The following is a 17,647-nucleotide window of genomic DNA, read 5'->3' as shown; positions in this document are numbered from 1 at the left end:
CATAATAGCCATGAAAAACATTTCTTTTTAAAGTAACAAAGGAATATAGATTTTGCAATGAGTATAACACAGACAGCTATTTTGAGTCGGGGGCAAGTTAATTATATACAAAAACGACAGGGTCTCCAGGACTTTTTTTTTTTTCTTTTTTCTTTTTTGCAGTGAAATATTTTAGTTCCTTCATATAGAGACATATTACGCAATGTTAACAACCATGAAAAACAATACAAAATGCCCTCAATTTACCAAGTAGAAAAATATAACTAGTATATATGGCAATTGTGAATCTAATACTGTACAGAAGTAATTTATGGATTTTACAAATAAATTATAGCTTAAATGCCCTTTTAAAATTCTTTTTTTTTTTCCTCCCCCAGATGTACACCAGAACTTACAACAGGAAAGGTCCCGAGCCTAGCTTATTGCAAATCAGTGCCAGTCAAATGTCCTGCCCACGAGCTCGAAGAATTTCTTATTTGGCTCATGAAAATATTCGTGCAGTTTATTGAGGAGTCTGGGGTCGACTTGGGGGTGCGCCCGGCCTTTGGACTCGTGCAAGCAGCGGTCCCGGCCGCCGTCGCGCAGGCAGTAAAAGCCCTTGGTTTTGTTAAAGTAGAAGTTCGAGGCGTTGATCTGCGGCGACAGCTCCAGGAACCGCTCGACCTGCTGGATCTCGGGGAAAGGGTCCCTGATGAGGCGGTCGCCGTCGACGATGTGGATGCGGCGCAGGGGGAAGTAGCGCAGCCAGTTCTGCAAGTGCACGTGGTAGAGGCTGCGGTTGAGCGCCTTGTAGCCCACGTTGAGCCGGCCGTCGCGCACCAGGAACTCCTCGATGGACGGGTAGGGCTTGTGCTTCTGCACGTGGTTGTAGAACACTTGGGTGTAGTCGGACAGCACGCGCTCGGACGGGTCCCGCAGGATAAGCAGCAGCCGGATGCCCGGGTTCATGCTGTGGACGCGCTCAGGCACTTTGGGCGACGTGAAGTACGCGGGGGTCTTCTCCACCGTGAGCTGGTGCGGCGACGAGAAGGGCATCTGGCCCAGGTACCAGCCCAGGCCTTGGCTGTAGTGCTCCTCCCAGTCGAAGAAGTGGACCTCGTTCTCGGCAGCCGCCACGTCGGGGTGCAGGCTGAGCATCTCCAGCAGCGCGCGCGTGCCGCCCTTGCGCACTCCGATGATGATGGTCTGCGGCAGCTGCTGGGCCGAGCCGTTAGGGGCCGCGCCTTCCCGGCCCTCGCCTTGGAGAGTGGCCGCTCTGCGCGCGAGCTCCGGCTGGCCCGGCTCGGCCCCTGGCGCGGCGGGGCGGGAAGGCACTAGCTGGAGCTCGGCCACCAGCAGCACCGCGCCCAGGAGCAGCGCGGCCGTGCTGGACACCATGGTGGCTTCACTGGGCCCGGTGCCGCTGGGTCATGAAGCGCTGCCGCGGGGACTGCCTCCTGATCAGTGGCACATGGGTGTCGCAGGCCGCCAATTACTAGGAAACAAAGGGGGAAGATGTTAACCCCAAATACATACAGGGCTGCCTGGAGCCGACAACGCTGTAGTCTTGGGAACGGCAGTCGCCTCTCTGGGGCTCTCTGCGTTTCTTTACCCTACGGTGCAGGGGGTGGCAAACACTTTCTGTACAGGGCCAGACAGGAAATGTTTTAGGCTTTGCGGGACACAGTCTCTATGGCAACTCCAAGTATACTGTTTTGCTCAGGTGGCCTCAGACAGCACACAGAGGAATGGGTGCGGTTGTGTTCCAATAAAACTTTACTTATGGATACTGAAATCTGAATTTCATATAATTTTCATGCATCATTAAATACGATTTTCTTTCGATTTTCTCAACAATTCATACGTTCAGCTCCTGTGTGCACAAAAACATGCACAGATTTGGCGCTGCGGTCAGACTGTGCCAACCTCTGCTGTAAATGAAAGGGTGGGAAAGGTCTTTTGGACCTCAGCAAGCATCACTGAAATACCTACTACCCGGCAGCCCCAGGCAGAGGGGCTGCTGACATAGAAGCAGATGGTGTTCCTGTCCCCCAGCACCCAGCAGGGGCTCCTGAACCTGTATGAAAGACTGAATTGATTCACCCCCGGTCTTTACTCCTCCCTGCATCCAATTCTTGCTACGGCCTCACTGTGGAGTGAGTGTGCTCCCCAGCGATTTGATCTGGGGTTGGCCAATGACCTGTGAGTGGAAATGACAAGGTGCCAGTCCCCAGCCTCGGCCTCGAGAAGCTTTCTGTGTTTGCACTTGCCCACTTGCACTTCTCCCATGACCGTGAGCAGAAGGTGCTGGGCCAGCCGCTGGGCTCCAGAGGAAGGTGAGAGACCTGTACAGCAGAGCACCACGCAAGTCCACTGTGAGCAACACGGCCATCCCGGCTTGTGAGAGAATGCATCACTCTGGCTGCGAGCTGGTGGGGTCTGGGTGGTTGGTACTGCAGAATAATGTGGCTAAGGTGAAATGATCTCACGTGGCTGCAGGCATCCGTGCTCTATACGCCCTGACTACGGTTTAGGCAGGCTAATATGAGGACACATGTTTACTCATCTCGCCTGGAACAACTTGGGATGGCTTCATGGTAAAGAAGGTGTTTGAAGTGAGCCTAGAGGACAAACAGGGGAGGTGGCTAGAAAGCAAAACCCCTCCCCGTGTGCAAGGCCGTAGGACTCATGAAGTGGTTTCGCAGTCTGCTCAGTCGATGGGCACTGTGACCTTACAGTGCACGTAGCAAGCGGGATGGGTACAGGCAGGAGTCTTGCCCAAGGACATGAGAATGTAGTCCACTTCAAAATTCGGAGCCCAAAATCAGAACTCTGAACGCAGGGCTCTTTCCACAAACTGCCTCCTTTATACCTTCTCCTCTTCACCTATCTGAAATTTATAACATTTAGGCATTGAAGTCCCACAAGGGCAGGGGGTTCCCAAGGACAGAGGAGTCATGTCCATGTTTCAGGGAACTGATAAACGACAGTCATCAAGAGCTGTTTGACCGTCTCCCAGAAAGAGGGCGTTGGAAGTTCTTGTAAGTCATCTGTCCGAACACAGGGAAGGGTGAGTGACAGGCCTGCCTTGGGGACTGTGGGCTTTAAAGAGCCAATGAGAATGTTCTCCATCAAGAGGGCCCATCGTCTTCTTTATGCCAGGTTTAAAATTCACTTTATTAGTTTAAAACTTGTTCAGAATGTATAAACGAAGAATTTTTATGGTCTTCCATTTCTTATAATCAAACCAATTGCACCACCTCTGTCGGATATCAACTGTATTAGCTGCTTTGAAAAATGTCTATTCAAATGTTGTAATGTAAAAAAGCAATGAAAAACTGGACATTTTGAGAGAATCACAGAATTGGAGAAGGGACTTGTAAGATCAGCGGACATAACTATGTAGAAAAAAAAAAAAAGAAGGACGGATGACGGATCAAGATGTGGTCCAAAGTGTTCTACTGAATGAGCTCAATTTAATGGAAGCTTCCCTTACTCAGTCGAATGTCTTAGTATGTTTCAGGCAAATTTCATTTCCTCCTCGGTGTGGGTCTGACCCGTATGGGTTGACCAAACGGATGCCGTTGGGCCTGCCTTTTACATGCTTCAGGGGTGTGCGTGTTCGCCTGTGCATGTGCTTGCTTGGGTATGTCTGTGCACGTGTGTGCTCTTGTATGAGGCAGGTGAAGTCCATGCTAGATCACTCTACTTTTTTTTTTTAAGAGGTGGGAGAAAGAGACCGAGGTGAGGGGGGGGCAGAGGGAGAGGGAGAGAGAGAATGTTAAGCAGGCTCCCCACGAGGTGTGGACAGGGGGCTCGATTTCATGATGCTGAGATCATGACCTGAGCTGAATTAAGAGTCCGATGCTTAACCGACTGAGTCCCCCAGGCTCCCCTATATCACTCTATTCTCAATGAGGAGTATTGCTGACCCCATCTCTGAGCTCTGCATTCAGACTCAGAAAGCAACCAGGGATCCCAGTCCTTCAACACGTAAGGTACAGAATCAGAGGCCAGGTCTGAAATCCATCTGGTCTAACTAGTCACGCTTTTGCTACTCTATTAGGAGGCACCCTGATTAGTACAGTGCACATCTGAGTTTTTTTTTTTTTTTCCTTAAAGGGGAATTACCAAAAGACAGCCGAGAAGAACTTATATATATATACGTATATATATACACTTTTTACAAAAAAAAGGGCAGCTAGTAATTTAAAAGCTCCTCACTTCTACTTTAATGCTTTCTAAAAATGAATTCAATGTCTAAAGCCTTCTACGTTCCAAAAATATTTGAGGTATATAGGAAAAAACCTTAGCTAAAGTCTCATACACACATATTATATATAGAGAGAAAAGTATGTATATGTTTGAGCTATATACATATATGTATGTTACATACGTATGTATAGCGTGTATATGTACAGATCTTTAGTTAAGTTTTACACATGCATATGTATATATACACACATATATGGACATCTAAATATATGTATAATACATATTACACACATACACACACACACACACACACACACACACACACACACACACACAGTGGTCACTACGAGCCAACTTCCTCTTGTGGTAGTTGGATAATTTGACCTCAGTGGCACAGCCAGAATTTCTGGGCCTTTTCGTAACACTCTCAGGAAAGAGATGACCCTAAGCTCGGGTGAACCTGTGAGCCACGACCCCGGAGCCACACTGATCCTGACGTCAGAGCACACGAGAGCCGTGGCCAGGAGGCCCAAGACGGCTTGTCTGAGGTCACATAGAAAATCCAGGCCTAGACCTTGTAGCTCTAGAATTCCAGTTCTTTCCATGATCTATCTGCTATTATTGCAGTCTCCCTAGAGTGTGGCCCTCACAGGCTAATAAGGGCAAAGATTTGGGGGTCCTAAAGAAGGAAGACCCTCAAAAACCTAGCGAGCCACGACAAAGTCCCAAGCCACTGAGTCCAGAATCCACTGACACAAAGGGTAGGGACAGAACAGCATGGGGTCAGAATTCACTGTTCTATTCAGTAGGGGAGTTCACAGGAGTAACTCAGGATCTGGGATCAGGAATCCTGTCTCTGGGTCTTACTTCAGTCAAAGCAGCTTAACTGCTCTTAGCCTCAGTTTCCTTATCTGTAAAATGGTCATAAGTCTGCCCACCTCAAATGGTTTCCTTGAGACTGAAATGAGGTGACACGTATCTATAAGCACTCTACAATGGAAATATGAATGTGATATGCACTGATTCATTTATCAAAGATCCAAATTTATTGAATTTAAGCTACCTATCTGACATTTTAACTAAGTTATAAGATTAACTTTCCATTCCTACCAATCCCTTCTCCCCTCCATAATGCCAAGCGCAGCACCTGCCCCACAGTAGCCATGAATTATATAAATGAATTATATAAATAAAAGTATATATAAATGAATTATAGAAATCAAAGTATAACATGGACTTTTACTACATTCCCAGGAAAATCCCCTTATTCATAGGCAATCTAGAGATGCTCATTGAGGCAACAGTCCCCCTCCTAAAGGCGACAGGAACCACCATCTATTTTTTACTAAGTGTCTCTGACAGTCACATCTCACCCTATGACAAAGCCATCTATTATTATAGCTTTTATTATAAATGTTCAAATGACCCAGGAGCCACATTAAAAAAAGAAATATTTTTATCTTGACCCAAGGATCCAAAACAATATCATTTCAACACATAATCCCTATATAAAATTAAGGGGATATTTTGCATTTTTTCTGAAGTCTTCAGAATCCAGTGTGTATCCATTTACTCCGACAGCACATCTCAAGGCCACGTGTGGCTGGTGGCAGCTGAAGGGGAAGCACGAAGCTACCCAGTGCTGAGCAGAGTTGCAATTCTTAATTTAGGGGAGGAAAGTGCTCTCTGAATAGTCAGATCCCCCCACCCCACTCACAAATTAGGAAGTTTGAACTTATAGGCAGCACAAAGACAAACTGATCATCCTCTCCCCAGAAGCGAAACAGGTTAATATTGACCAAATAGAACCTTCTGGAAGCCTGGAGCCCTGAGCTGGCATGGGCCGGGAGAGAATGTTCAACAGCACCTGCAACCCAGGCCAGCTGCCTCACCGCAAGCAATGATGGCAGCTCCCATCTGGAGTATTTGTTACTGAGCAGACATCAGGTCTGCCCGCGGGGCCCCTGTGACGCTCATCGCAAGTCCTCAGGAGAACTGATCTCACTACAAGAAAGTGAGGCTCAGAGAAATTCAGCGTTTGTCCAGAAAGGTAGAGGCTGAACTAGGATCCAAACTCAGTCTGAGCGGACAAAGCCAGGGACGTTGCCGCCCCTTTCACCCCTTGGCGATGCCTGGAGTTGGGGTACAATTAGTTCCTGGGCCTGACGGTGAACCTCTCTGGTCCTGTTGAACATTCATGCCTGGTAACGATCCTTCGATGAGGGACAGGATTTCTTGGAAGGATGAACAAAACAAACCCTTCCTTTCCCTTTGTACGTGGGTTAAAAGGTCCCAAAGAGAGATCTAACTTCCTCTCTGTTCACTTCCTTTTATCAAGGATGCTGTTTTCTTGGTCCTGCAATGCTAAACCAGGCCCTGAGTTGCAAAAATTCAAAAAGCAAGAGTCTTCCCCATCAGCGACACTAGGCTTCCTTGGGCCCCACCGGAGGTGCTGACCACATGCCAGGCCTGGGAGACCCAGGGACAGCTCACAGCATTTTGCAGATGGAGGTTCCCTTGCACTTGAAATTAAATCCAAATTCCTTTCCACGCCCAGGGATGCCCCAGGGTGGGAACTACTTGTCCCTCTGGCCTCAATCTGCTCCTTCAAGCCAACTTCCCACCTCGCTGACCTTTCTGTCTCTTTGAACACCCCGAGCTCGTGCCAGCTCTGGGCCCTGGCATTCGCGGCTCCCTCTTTCCAGGATGCTGGGTCCAAGGCTTTTTGGGGCTGGCTCTTTCCTGTTATACAGATTTTATTTCAAACACTGGCTTTCCCAACAACATGGGCCCACCCGTTCTCTTTTAACCACATTCTTTCCCAGCATCCCATTTTATATGCCTCATGTACTATCCAAAATTATATATGCCTGTTTGCAGTCTGCCCCTCCACCCGACAATGATAATTTCAGAGCCTCCCAACAGTGTCCTGACTCTCTCTGCTGCATCCCCCAGGGCCTGGCGTGATTTCTGTGCACAGTAGGTGCTTGAGATCCTGTTTGCTGAATGAACATGTCGAATGTAGCGGAAGGTTAAGCAAATGGCCCGAGGTACCGAGAAAGGCTTTTAATTCAATAGAAAGACATCCTGAACAGTTTGTCTATGAAAAAGACTGTATCAAACATAGTGAGCTCTTCATCCGAGAGAATCAGGCAGAAACTAGATGTCATGATTTCTAATGGTGACTGGACACAACCACCTGAGAGTCTAGAAAATATTTTAATTAAAAAAAGGAGGGGAAACCACGAAATAACCCTTCAAAATATTTTAATTTTCTCCTTAAGTCTTCTTATTACATAATTCACATCATGACCTAGATTTCAAATGTAATTAACTACAATATATTCCCTCCGTCCCACCACTGCAACATATTCGTGGAGAAAGGGAAATAACTAGAATATTCCACGAGCGGTAAATTTAATGCATCAGAAATAGCACTGCCTACAATCCCTCTGTCTGCAGGACAGCCTTGCAGCCCTTCAACAAAAACTAGTGGCACAGCTGGCACAGACCAGAAGCTCCTCTAGGATAACAGGGATGCTGGAAACACTCAACCAAAGTCGTTTAAGGGATTTAAAGAAAGGGATGGAAAGGAGGAGATTACGAATCGGGCGCCCAGTGTGGGCCAGGGGGCGAGCACGAGTGCATAAATGATCCCTTCTAATAGTCGCAACAGAACGAAGAGGTGGCTATTCTCATTTTATCTTCCTCCTTTGAAGCAATGAAAAGGTAACATATAGTCGTGGAAAAGCAAAGGCGCTTTTGCAGTTGGGCAGATGTAGGCTCGTATTCTTCTAGCTGTCTGAACTCAGGTAAGTGTCTTCCTTGTGTGGGGCTCAACATGCCAGTCTGCAAAATGGGCGAAACGTACTTCCACATGGATGCCATCAACATTAAGTAATATTACCCTTGCCAAATATATAGCACAGCAGACATTCGACAAATGAGAATGGTCTGCCTTTCTCCCCTGTTAAGGTTCGATGACCTTCTCATGGTCACAGACCTAAGAAGTGAGAGAAGGAACATGCCATGGGCCATCTCTAAAGCCCCCCGTGCTTCTTTTCCTTTGAATGGCAATGCCTCCCTGTGGGCAGTGGGGAGTGCATTGCAGGCAGAGGGGGGAGCTTTCCCAGGAAGATGAGAAGAGGAGAAAGGATGAGAGCTATAAGACTGCCAGACAAAAACAGGCATCCAAGGGTGCTGAGTGATTTGATTTTCTGGAATGTACTGAAACCTCAGTGAGCACAACAGAACTGTCATTTCCATATCCAACCAAACTTCTGAGCAATCAACAGTGTATGCTTTTTTTGTTCCTCTTCAGGAGTCAAAAACACCTTCACTTTCACTTTTAAACAACTACTTAAGGGCACGTTGCAGTGATGTCGAATTTCCATCGTTGGCAGGTCATCTTGGAAACCAAGAGGGAGGAAACAGATTCAGCTCGTGCCTGTCAGTCTATGAAAGGACAGTGATATCTCAAGACTTCCATAAATATTTATTTTCTTGAAATTGCCTGCACATGACACTCTTCAACAAATGTTGACACTGCATTTGTTTGGCTTTACTTATGGAAATTGCTGTGAGGCCTACCTCACATGGGGGGAAAGGGTGCAGGGCAGAAAAGACCCAAGGTCAGTCCACATGACGCAAATAAGTTTCTCCGGGTCACATTTACTGTCTGGGGAAAGGAAGTGTAATTGGCCCCATTTTCCCCTTGAGAGAGAAGAGGACTTTTTGAACACGGACTCCTCCAGCCTTTCTACGCTGCCTGGCATCCACAGCAGTGCTGGGAGTTTCCCTATTTACAAAAGGCTGGATAATGAATTCTGCAGGACTGAAGGAAGGACGTACCTGGACAAGTCAGGCAGGGCGGCATGGTGTGGCAGGGATTTGGGGCCAGAAGGTTTCTATCTCACTGTTGTTCCTGAGCCTCGGAGAATTCCGTGATACCATGAGGGTGATAAATGCTAAGCCAACCTGCACAACATCCTTCTCCAAACGAGATGAGAGATCAGGGCCAAAGGGTCTGGATGAGGAGCTGCAGGTGGGGGGTGAGTTCAGCGCCCTACCCAGGGGCTCTGGAGGCCGCATTGCGATTGCCTAGCACAGTGCTTTCCAAGCTCAGACGTGCACACCAGTCCCCTGGAGATCTAGTTCAAAACGCAGATTCTAATCCAGGAGGTCTGGTGAGAGAGGCCTAAGAGCCTATGTTTCTAACAAGCTCCCGGGGGAACTGGCCTGCCCACCCTCAGCCCTCCGAATGGCAAGGACCTGGTGAGTTCCAGATCCCCGGGGCTCATTCGGGGACAGACTCTGATCGCCTTGGCCTGGGGCCGAGGGCGGCCAATGTTCCTTTGGTTTTTGTTTCTTCCTATTGTTGGGGCAGTTTGTTTTTAATTCCAGGATTGGTAACCATTGTGGTAGACAAAATAGAGAGGGACTGGCCTGGGCGCAGAGGTGGAATTAGCTGCAGAGGGGGGCGGAGGGGACATACTGGAATGAACAAAGGATTTAGAGCCAAAAACACCGGCTCAAATCTCAGCTCTATAATTTCAAATCCACAAGACGGCATTGAAACTTGGAGCCTTAGCTAGGAGGCATTGGCTCTATATACTAATTGCGAGGATTAACTAGAACGGCCTATGTGCAAGCTGTAGGTATTGCCACATTGCCTGGCCCATGGCAAGCCCTCAAATCATGCTAGCTATTTTTGTCCCTAAAAAAAAAAAAAAAGAAAAAAGAAAAAAGCCGGCTGTGGTATAAATGGGACTGGGGGTGATAATTAGTCAAACACACTTGCTCGCGGTCCAAAGTACTGCAGTGACTCAACCAGACGGAGGCTCAAGCAAGAAAGGACAGTGACATGGAGAAAGGATCCAGGCTCTCTGTCTGTGAAGGGCCACGTGGTGGGTCCCCCGTAAATGCCCCCTGCAGGAAGGAGAAGCGGCCAGGTGTGCGGCAGGGGTGAGGCCCCGTGGGGGAGGAGGAGGAGGAGCTCCTCGACATGTTTAATCTGCGTGGCTGTGCACAGAAGGCAGCAGTGACCTAAATAAATCCTTCATTAGAAGCAGAGACACGCTGGCACAGGCAGCTCCGAGGAGCTCTGTGACAGGAGGGCGGACAGAGCCTCTCTTATTACTCGGTGCAGCGGGGTGGAAAAGGGGCCGTGCTAGCAGGAAGAAGACTCGAGACCCGCCGCCTTGGGGTACCTGGGGATGGGCCACTTCGGTCCCTGCTCCAGGTGTGACCCAACCTCCCCACAGGGGCCATGTGACTGTGGGCACTTCTGCGGCTGGGCAGAGGACAGTCATCAACACCCTGCAGGTGGCCAACAGCCACGAATCCCTAGCATTTCCCCAGAAAGAGCCAGCAAAGACACACAGGCTATCAGAAGCCCAAGGGCCACATGTCATCATCTTGTCTCATCCTTAATCCCCGCAGGAGGGGGAGGTAAGGCAGGAGCAGCATGGGAACCCCAAGGTCAAGCACACAGAGCCTAAACTGAATTGGAAATCCAGGTCACCTGATTCCCACCCCACTGGACGCGAGACACGTGGAGATCTGTGCTTCCCTCGTGTGAGGGCAGAGAACCTTAGAATACTTTGCTGCTGAATATAAATATGAGCGAACCAAAGGAAATTCTTCTCCTAGACAAGCAAAGTGGAGGGAGGATTTATCTCGTTTCTTGAGCCTGCTTCTCTGGACTGAATGTCTGTGTTCCTTCAAAATTCGTATGTTAAAACCTTAATCCACAATCGGATGGTATTTGGAGGTGGGGATTCTACAAGATAATTAGGTCTAGATGAGGTCATAAGGGAAGGACCCAGGACAGGATTAGAGACGGGATAAGCAGAAGAGAGACCAGGGCTCTCTCTCGGCCATGTGAGGACACATCCTGCAAGGCAGGAAGAGAGCTCTCGGCAGGAGCTGAACCCGGGGCATCTTGATCTTGGACTTCCCAGACAGCACCACAAAGTGGGAGAAAATGTTTCTTGTTGTTTCAGCCATGTGGTCTCTGCATTTCATTACAGATGCCCAGGACGAGGAACACACAGCAACTCCAGGTAAAAGCAAAGACAAAGGGTTTCCTGAGAATGCTGTGTATTTTCTGGGGTAACAGGTGACATCTAAGGTCAAAGCTGGCTGGCTGGTGAGGACTTCAGCAAGCAGCTGTGTATGGATCTATCTGAAGGACGCCGCTGCTGTCAACTCCCCAGATGTTGGAGATGAAGGACCAGCATGTCTGATCTTTAAAGTTTTCCAGATTCAACTGTGGATATTTATGTGAAAACTTCTGATTTTTATGAAGGTCCCAGACAGGTATTAGTTGCCAAGTAAGGTGAAGGTGGGGGGTGGGGAAGACTGATGGGTAAGCCTGCAGACACTGGTGATGCCTGAGGTCCAGACTCTGCACAGAGGCGATCGCTTTCGCGAGGCACCCGCAATGTTTCTAAAATTGTTCTGAGTTACGGGGGATAGAGACAGAATCCAGCCTCTGTCCTCAAAGCACCCTGTAAAGTAGAAGACACACTTGGAAGGAGAGTGACCACTATGTTCAGCATAAGCACAGATCCGACTGCAGCTACGAGAGAGCCCAGGGCTGGAGGAAGAGCAGGGGAGCCCCTGTACGATCCCCCGGAAAAGACAGCCGATGTCCGGGCGCCCATCTGGGAGGAGACTTGGGGTCCGCTCCTGCGCTGGGGCTGGCTTGGAGGGGCCGTCTGTGGGACACGGTGGCAGACCGTCTAAGGCTGCCCCAGCCAGGAGGTGTGGTGTCCAGAGAGGCTTGGGCTCAGGGATTTGGAAAGACAGGGAGGGAAAAGAGCCGTGGAGATGGAAGGAAGCGTCAGGTCCTGAGCCTGAATCCCAGCAACCTCACTTACACGCTCCCAGTTGGGGCGACTTAATGGAAAATCTTGGAAGCTACTGCTCACGTTTGGCCCAAGATTTTGTCTTTCTTTTTGAATATGCCTGTTCTTGGTTTAACAGGGTCATTTAAAAACAGACATTTAAGTGAGCACTTGGCATTGACAGGGACCGGGAAACACACCAGCACATCAATGAGGCAGCCGGCCTTGCCCGGGAGGAGCTGAGGGGGGAACGGGCGTGGGGACAATTAAAGCGGGCTGCCGTAGCTGGTTTTGATTTGATGTCGCCCGTGTTTCATCCTGTCCTGAATTAAATCCTTCCCGTTCGCGTGATGGCATGGGATGAAGCAACAACACATTTTTTTTCTTTTTCCCCCACTAAACACACGTACACATGCGCGACTATGATTTCTTTCTATCCTTCACTTGACAAACTTCAAAACCACCAATCAAGTTGAATATTCTTTTTTTCTGAACCTCTGGGTTCCTCGAAATGAGTCGGTGTCTCCTCTGCCTCTCACTGGAGCTTTACCTTCTCTACGAGGAGTTTACTGAAACAGGGAGTACCAGTCTAATTATCTCACTCCTGAAGCGCCGTGTAATCTACCCAGAAGAACACCAAGACCTCACACTTGACACAACCTTCTCTGTGATCTCTTGTTATCTTGTTCCAGTATCTTCCGATTCAATATTCTACTACATGCTAAGTTAAATCAGCACCGGCCTGATCATTTATTCTTTCTGAATGTTGATGCAAAATAGGATTTCTATTTTCTACTTTTAAAATATTATTCATTTTTGATGACTTAAAATTTCCAAAACAACCTGGCATTAGGGGAAGATGTTCAGGAATCGTCATGATGAATTATAAGAGCTCAGACAGAAGGCGGAGGCTGGTGGTTAAAAGGGTGGGTTTGAATTCTGCCTCATCCCTTACTCCCCCTGGGGGACCAAAGACAAGTTATGTGACCCTGTGGGCCTCGTTTCGTCACCTGACATGTAGGGTTGGTAACAGCACTAACTTTGTAGATCGTCATGGGGATTAAAGGAAATACAGCATATAAAGTGCTAAGAAGAAAACCCTTATCAAATGTCATTATTGTCACTGATCTCCAGCTTCCATTGCTCCAGAAAGGTCCTACTCGGGTAGTCAATACCGCCAACACGGATCATCCCGGGCACAGACAATGCATCTCCACAAAGTCTTCTTTGTTTGAAAAGGTCAATTATGCACACAAGTGAACAGGATACTGAGCTGGGGCTTCAGGAGCTGAGGTCTAGCCCCAGGTTCTGTCCTGACTTCTGTGTGACCTTGGCGAGGACGCAGAAATACTCGAAGCCTTGTTTACAACAAGAAACAATCGGGTCATAAATCCAAAGATCCTCTGCCCTCTTATATCTACCCTAAACTGTGAAGGCTTTAGAGAAATCAAGAAACGCAATTGTTTGTCATGGCAAGATACTATTATGCCAAATGCCAAACAAAACGATTACTATGGAAAGTAAACCACATCGTTTTGTTACTTGTGTGGGCAATCAATCTAACATTTCATAGGGTAAAGGTAGTCACATACATTAAATTTCTATACTGCTGAGGTCTTTTGGATAATGGGAAACAAGAGAGCTTCTAGCAGGAAAAGACTGTTCCCATGGGTCAGATCTCCCTAACGGCACCTGCCGCCTTGCTTCTATTCAGACCATATTCAGCATTCCTTCAATGAATATTAATTCAACCTAAGATGTGATTAAAAGGTGGATCGGCTGGATTTGGGGACAAACTATAAAGAATGCTTAGCCATCACTGGAACAAAACAAGAATGTAGAAATGAGCACGATATGAAGTGTCTCAGTGACAATAAAATATACAGTTAGAAGAAGCCCTTCAGCTTCTTTTCAGGGTGGGGGCAGAAGAGTTGCATGGAGTGAGCTACGGTTTCCCTTTACCCAACCCCAAAGGGTCAGCTTGATGACCTTCCAGGCTGGATGGAGATAGTTTCGGGCTTTTGCTTGCTTAAGTGAGGTATGGAAGTTTGGGGGTGAGCAGAATTGCTCGGGATAACAGAGGAGGGTGAGAGCCCCCACGGAGGTCCGACTACTTGGTTCTTACCACATATAACACTCAGCCTCTCTCTAAATAAATGAAGAAGTAACCTCTGAAGAATATTAGGATGGGAGAAAACCAAAGCGTCAGTCTGCCCAGAATACCTACAATTCAGAATCAAGACCTAAATAGACGTGCTATGTACCAGGCACTGGAACTGGAGACAAAGTTAGCATCCCGTCCCTTCCCGGGAACACCTCAGGTATCTGCCCGAGTGCAGGGGTGGGGTGGAAATCGAGGAGAAAGAGGCACCAAGGGTGTGGCGAATGCACTGGGCTTAGGTCTGGAAGGGAGCTGCGGACAGGCTGCTTGTTAGAGGAGCAGAAAGACGCACGGCCAGCAGAATCCTGCACACACATGCATCATACATAAAATAGTTTGGCCACGCTCATGTGTCATGAGATAAGAACTGTTACAGACCTACATTTAGAAATAGTTTGGGGCGCCTGGGTGGCTCAGGGGATGCCTGGGTGGCTCAGTCATTAAGCGTCTGCCTTCGGCTCAGGGCATGATCCCAGCGTTCTGGGATCGAGCCCCACATCGGGCTCCTCCTCTGGGAGCCTGCGTCTTCCTCTCCCACTCCCCCTGCTTGTGTTCCCTCTCTCGCTGGCTCTCTGTCAAATAAATAAATAAAATCTTTAAAAAAAAAAAGAAAGAAATCGTTTATGTCTGTGTTTCAAGATCAATGAAAAACGATGTAGGAGTGCAGGACCACGTCCCATGAACTGTTTTTCTTTCTCCAACTGTTTGTGAACCAGAAGGAAAAAGCAAAGGCATTGGTGGGGGAGGGAGTGAAGGAGAAGCAGGAGTCTGCCTGGAGCTGTGTCTGGTGAATTTGCAGGGACTGAGTAGGGTTCACTCACGTGGCACCCCAGGCAATTCCTCCCAAAAGGAACCCGTGGCCCCAAATCTGTGTGAGTGTGCATGAGTGTTTGCAAGTGCTTGTGTGTTCATGTGTGTGTGTGTGTGTGTGTGTGTGTGTGTGTGTGTTATGCACCTGTGTGACAGCTCCGATGATGAACTGGGTTTTCGAGGCTCCCTGCTACCCTAACACCCCTTCAAGGCCATTAATGCAGGAAAGAAGCCAACACACTCGTTGAGGCCCTGCAATCTGCCAGCCCATGGGATGCTTCTAAGACGATGAGTTTCCAGAGACGTCAAAAGAACAAAACTGACTGCGGCCATGTTCCCGTTCGACTTCAACAACCACCTTCACTTCCCCTGAACACGCAGGTGGGCCTTTGTACTTCACGCTGGTACCAAACCTAAACCAGCAGGCTTATTAGTGTCCCACGTGCATGGAAAAAGAGTAGGCTTGACAAGGAACAATGGTTCAAATTAAACGAGGCTTTGAAGATCATGCTGAGATCTCTGGTTTTGGCCTTCCGTAATTTGTCTGCAAATGCTAGAGTCGTGGAGACAAAGACATTGAATAATGTGAGTCACCAAACTGGATTCCAAGAGGATTTCCTCTTACCGTTGTTATCCTCCTTCTTCCCTCAGACACGACCCAGGGGTCCAGGTCATCCACTCAGGACACAGATACCAGGCCTCCTGCTTGCTGGCGCTCTCCCTGGCATTGTCCAGGGACACAGGAAGAAAATGGGTCCCCTCTAACCCGCCAGGGGCCCACTGTGTAGGAGGAAAGATACGGGGACAAATACTTCCAACCCACTGAGACACAGGCAGCTAGGGATAGACACTATTTTAGCAACTTAAAAATCAGCCAAGAAGAGGGTAGTTTGGGACATGCTTCATGGAAGAGATCCCTAAGAAACATTCTGAGGTCTGGTGAGGACAAAAACCAAGTTCAATGCTTTTAACCGAAGTCCAGCGTAAAGCATATGAACAGGAACATAGGGAAATGAATGAATGGTGAGGGAAGATCAAAGCAATGAGTTCAGATCTACTGGGATTTAGTCCTCGCCTTAGTTATTTGCCCATGGAAAAGGTATTTTCCTCTCTGGGCCTCAGTTTCCCCAACCAAAGAAAGGGAATACTTTTTCTACCATCTTGAGTGGCTGTAAGAATTAAATATTACGGGGGGGGGGGAACCCTAGCTCACCTGACACAGGATAGGTTGACCCTTAATGCATAGGAGCTCACTCATATTTGCTCAAGCCACAGTGGTGTGATGATATTAGCTTGAGAAGAAGAACGGAAGGACACCAGCAACACTTCAGGTTTTCTAACAACTAGGCTGCTTAAATAATTGTCATAAGAACGAACTGCAGCATTCCCCCAGTTGGCAAATCAGAAAAAAGAATTCTTCGTTGAAAGCAGAAAATTCTGCCACGCGGATAGCTATGCAGAGAGATGCAGATGATAAGAAAAAGCCAGGATTCAAAGCATAAAGTGGCTCTTAACGTAATGTTTTTAAAGGACAACTATTATGAGGTAATTAGCCTTTGTGCCATCTTTAGCAGAGGACCATAAAGCACGATTCAAGTGAGCAAAGGCAGCAGGTGAAGGCACTTGTGGACACATGGGCTAGTTGAAATCAGCGGGGCCTGTGGCCTGTGTAACCAGGATCCTCACAGGCTGCTCGATGCCAACCACAGCCCTGCTGCTGCTTCTGGGGAACCCGGGAGGCGAAGGGAGGGTAGCTGGGGATCACAAGCCGGCAAGGCAGACCCACCTTCAAGACTGAAGGTGTGAAGATGTCCCGGAACAGGGTGGGGCGAGGATGGGGGAGGCTAAGGTCACGCAGCAGGGAAGAACGTTCTACAGAGGACAGCAGACATTTTCTCGGAACACCTTAATTCCCCTGTGGGGGACAAAGCATAGCCGCCCATCTGAGCTCAAGAAATCCGAACTCCAACATCAGCCTCCTCTCAGAAACTGCTATTTCTATTTATAATCCTGGCACTGTTACTTCCCAGCTCCACCAGCGGGGACCCTCCCACCCCTTCTCACCACACGTGTCCCGTGTGCTTCAGCAGTCCGGCACGCACGTCCTGGACCCGGCACGAGGGGTGCATAGCGGCGGGTCCTGCTCTCCGGGGAAGCTGCTTCCCGAAGATGCAGCCGAGCCGGGAAGTCATTACACCGATGCCACCTGCGTGGGAAAGCGCGCTCTGGGACAACTGAAAAGTCAGGGCCCCACTCGGGCCACGCTAGGCTGAGATAAACAGCCACCCCCCCCCACCAAGCAGCACCTCCTCCTTAGCTGCTTGTCCCGCGTGGGTTGGGGGCGGGCCTCTGCTCACTGAAGTCTCTCAGAGACCTAGAAAGACAGAACACCTGCTGTCTCAAGTAGCGCCCATCACCACGCCAGAGCGGAAGGGGAAACGCACAAGGCGCAAGGCGGCTCCCGAAGCTCTGAGCCAGATGCGACATCCCCCTCGCTTCCCTTGTGCACAGCGAGTCACAGGGCCACGCTGACCTCCGAACAGGAGAAGTGGAACCCTCGTGTCTGTGCACAGGACGACCACAGCACAGCTATTCAACACGCGGGGGGGGGGGGGGGGGGGGGGGGGGGGGG

General features: G+C 48.8%; 1 protein-coding gene across 1 annotated transcript in view; it reads right to left on the bottom strand.

The window, feature by feature from the left end:
- Positions 1-31: 31 nt before the first annotated feature.
- LOC121101559 (heparan sulfate glucosamine 3-O-sulfotransferase 1) overlaps positions 32-17,647 on the bottom strand; it is a 30,827-nt gene continuing 13,211 nt past the window's right edge. The window contains exon 2 of the mRNA XM_040625501.1: positions 32-1,474. Within this exon, the coding sequence (XP_040481435.1) occupies positions 430-1,377 (948 nt within the window). The 5' untranslated portion in view covers positions 1,378-1,474 and the 3' untranslated portion in view covers positions 32-429. The remainder of the gene's footprint in view (positions 1,475-17,647) is intronic.

The sequence above is a fragment of the Ursus maritimus genome, unplaced genomic scaffold (assembly GCF_017311325.1).
Source record: "Ursus maritimus isolate PB19 unplaced genomic scaffold, ASM1731132v1 scaffold_8, whole genome shotgun sequence".
Classification (NCBI taxonomy): Eukaryota; Metazoa; Chordata; class Mammalia; order Carnivora; family Ursidae; genus Ursus; species Ursus maritimus.
This window is presented reverse-complemented; position numbering and strand designations above follow the sequence as displayed.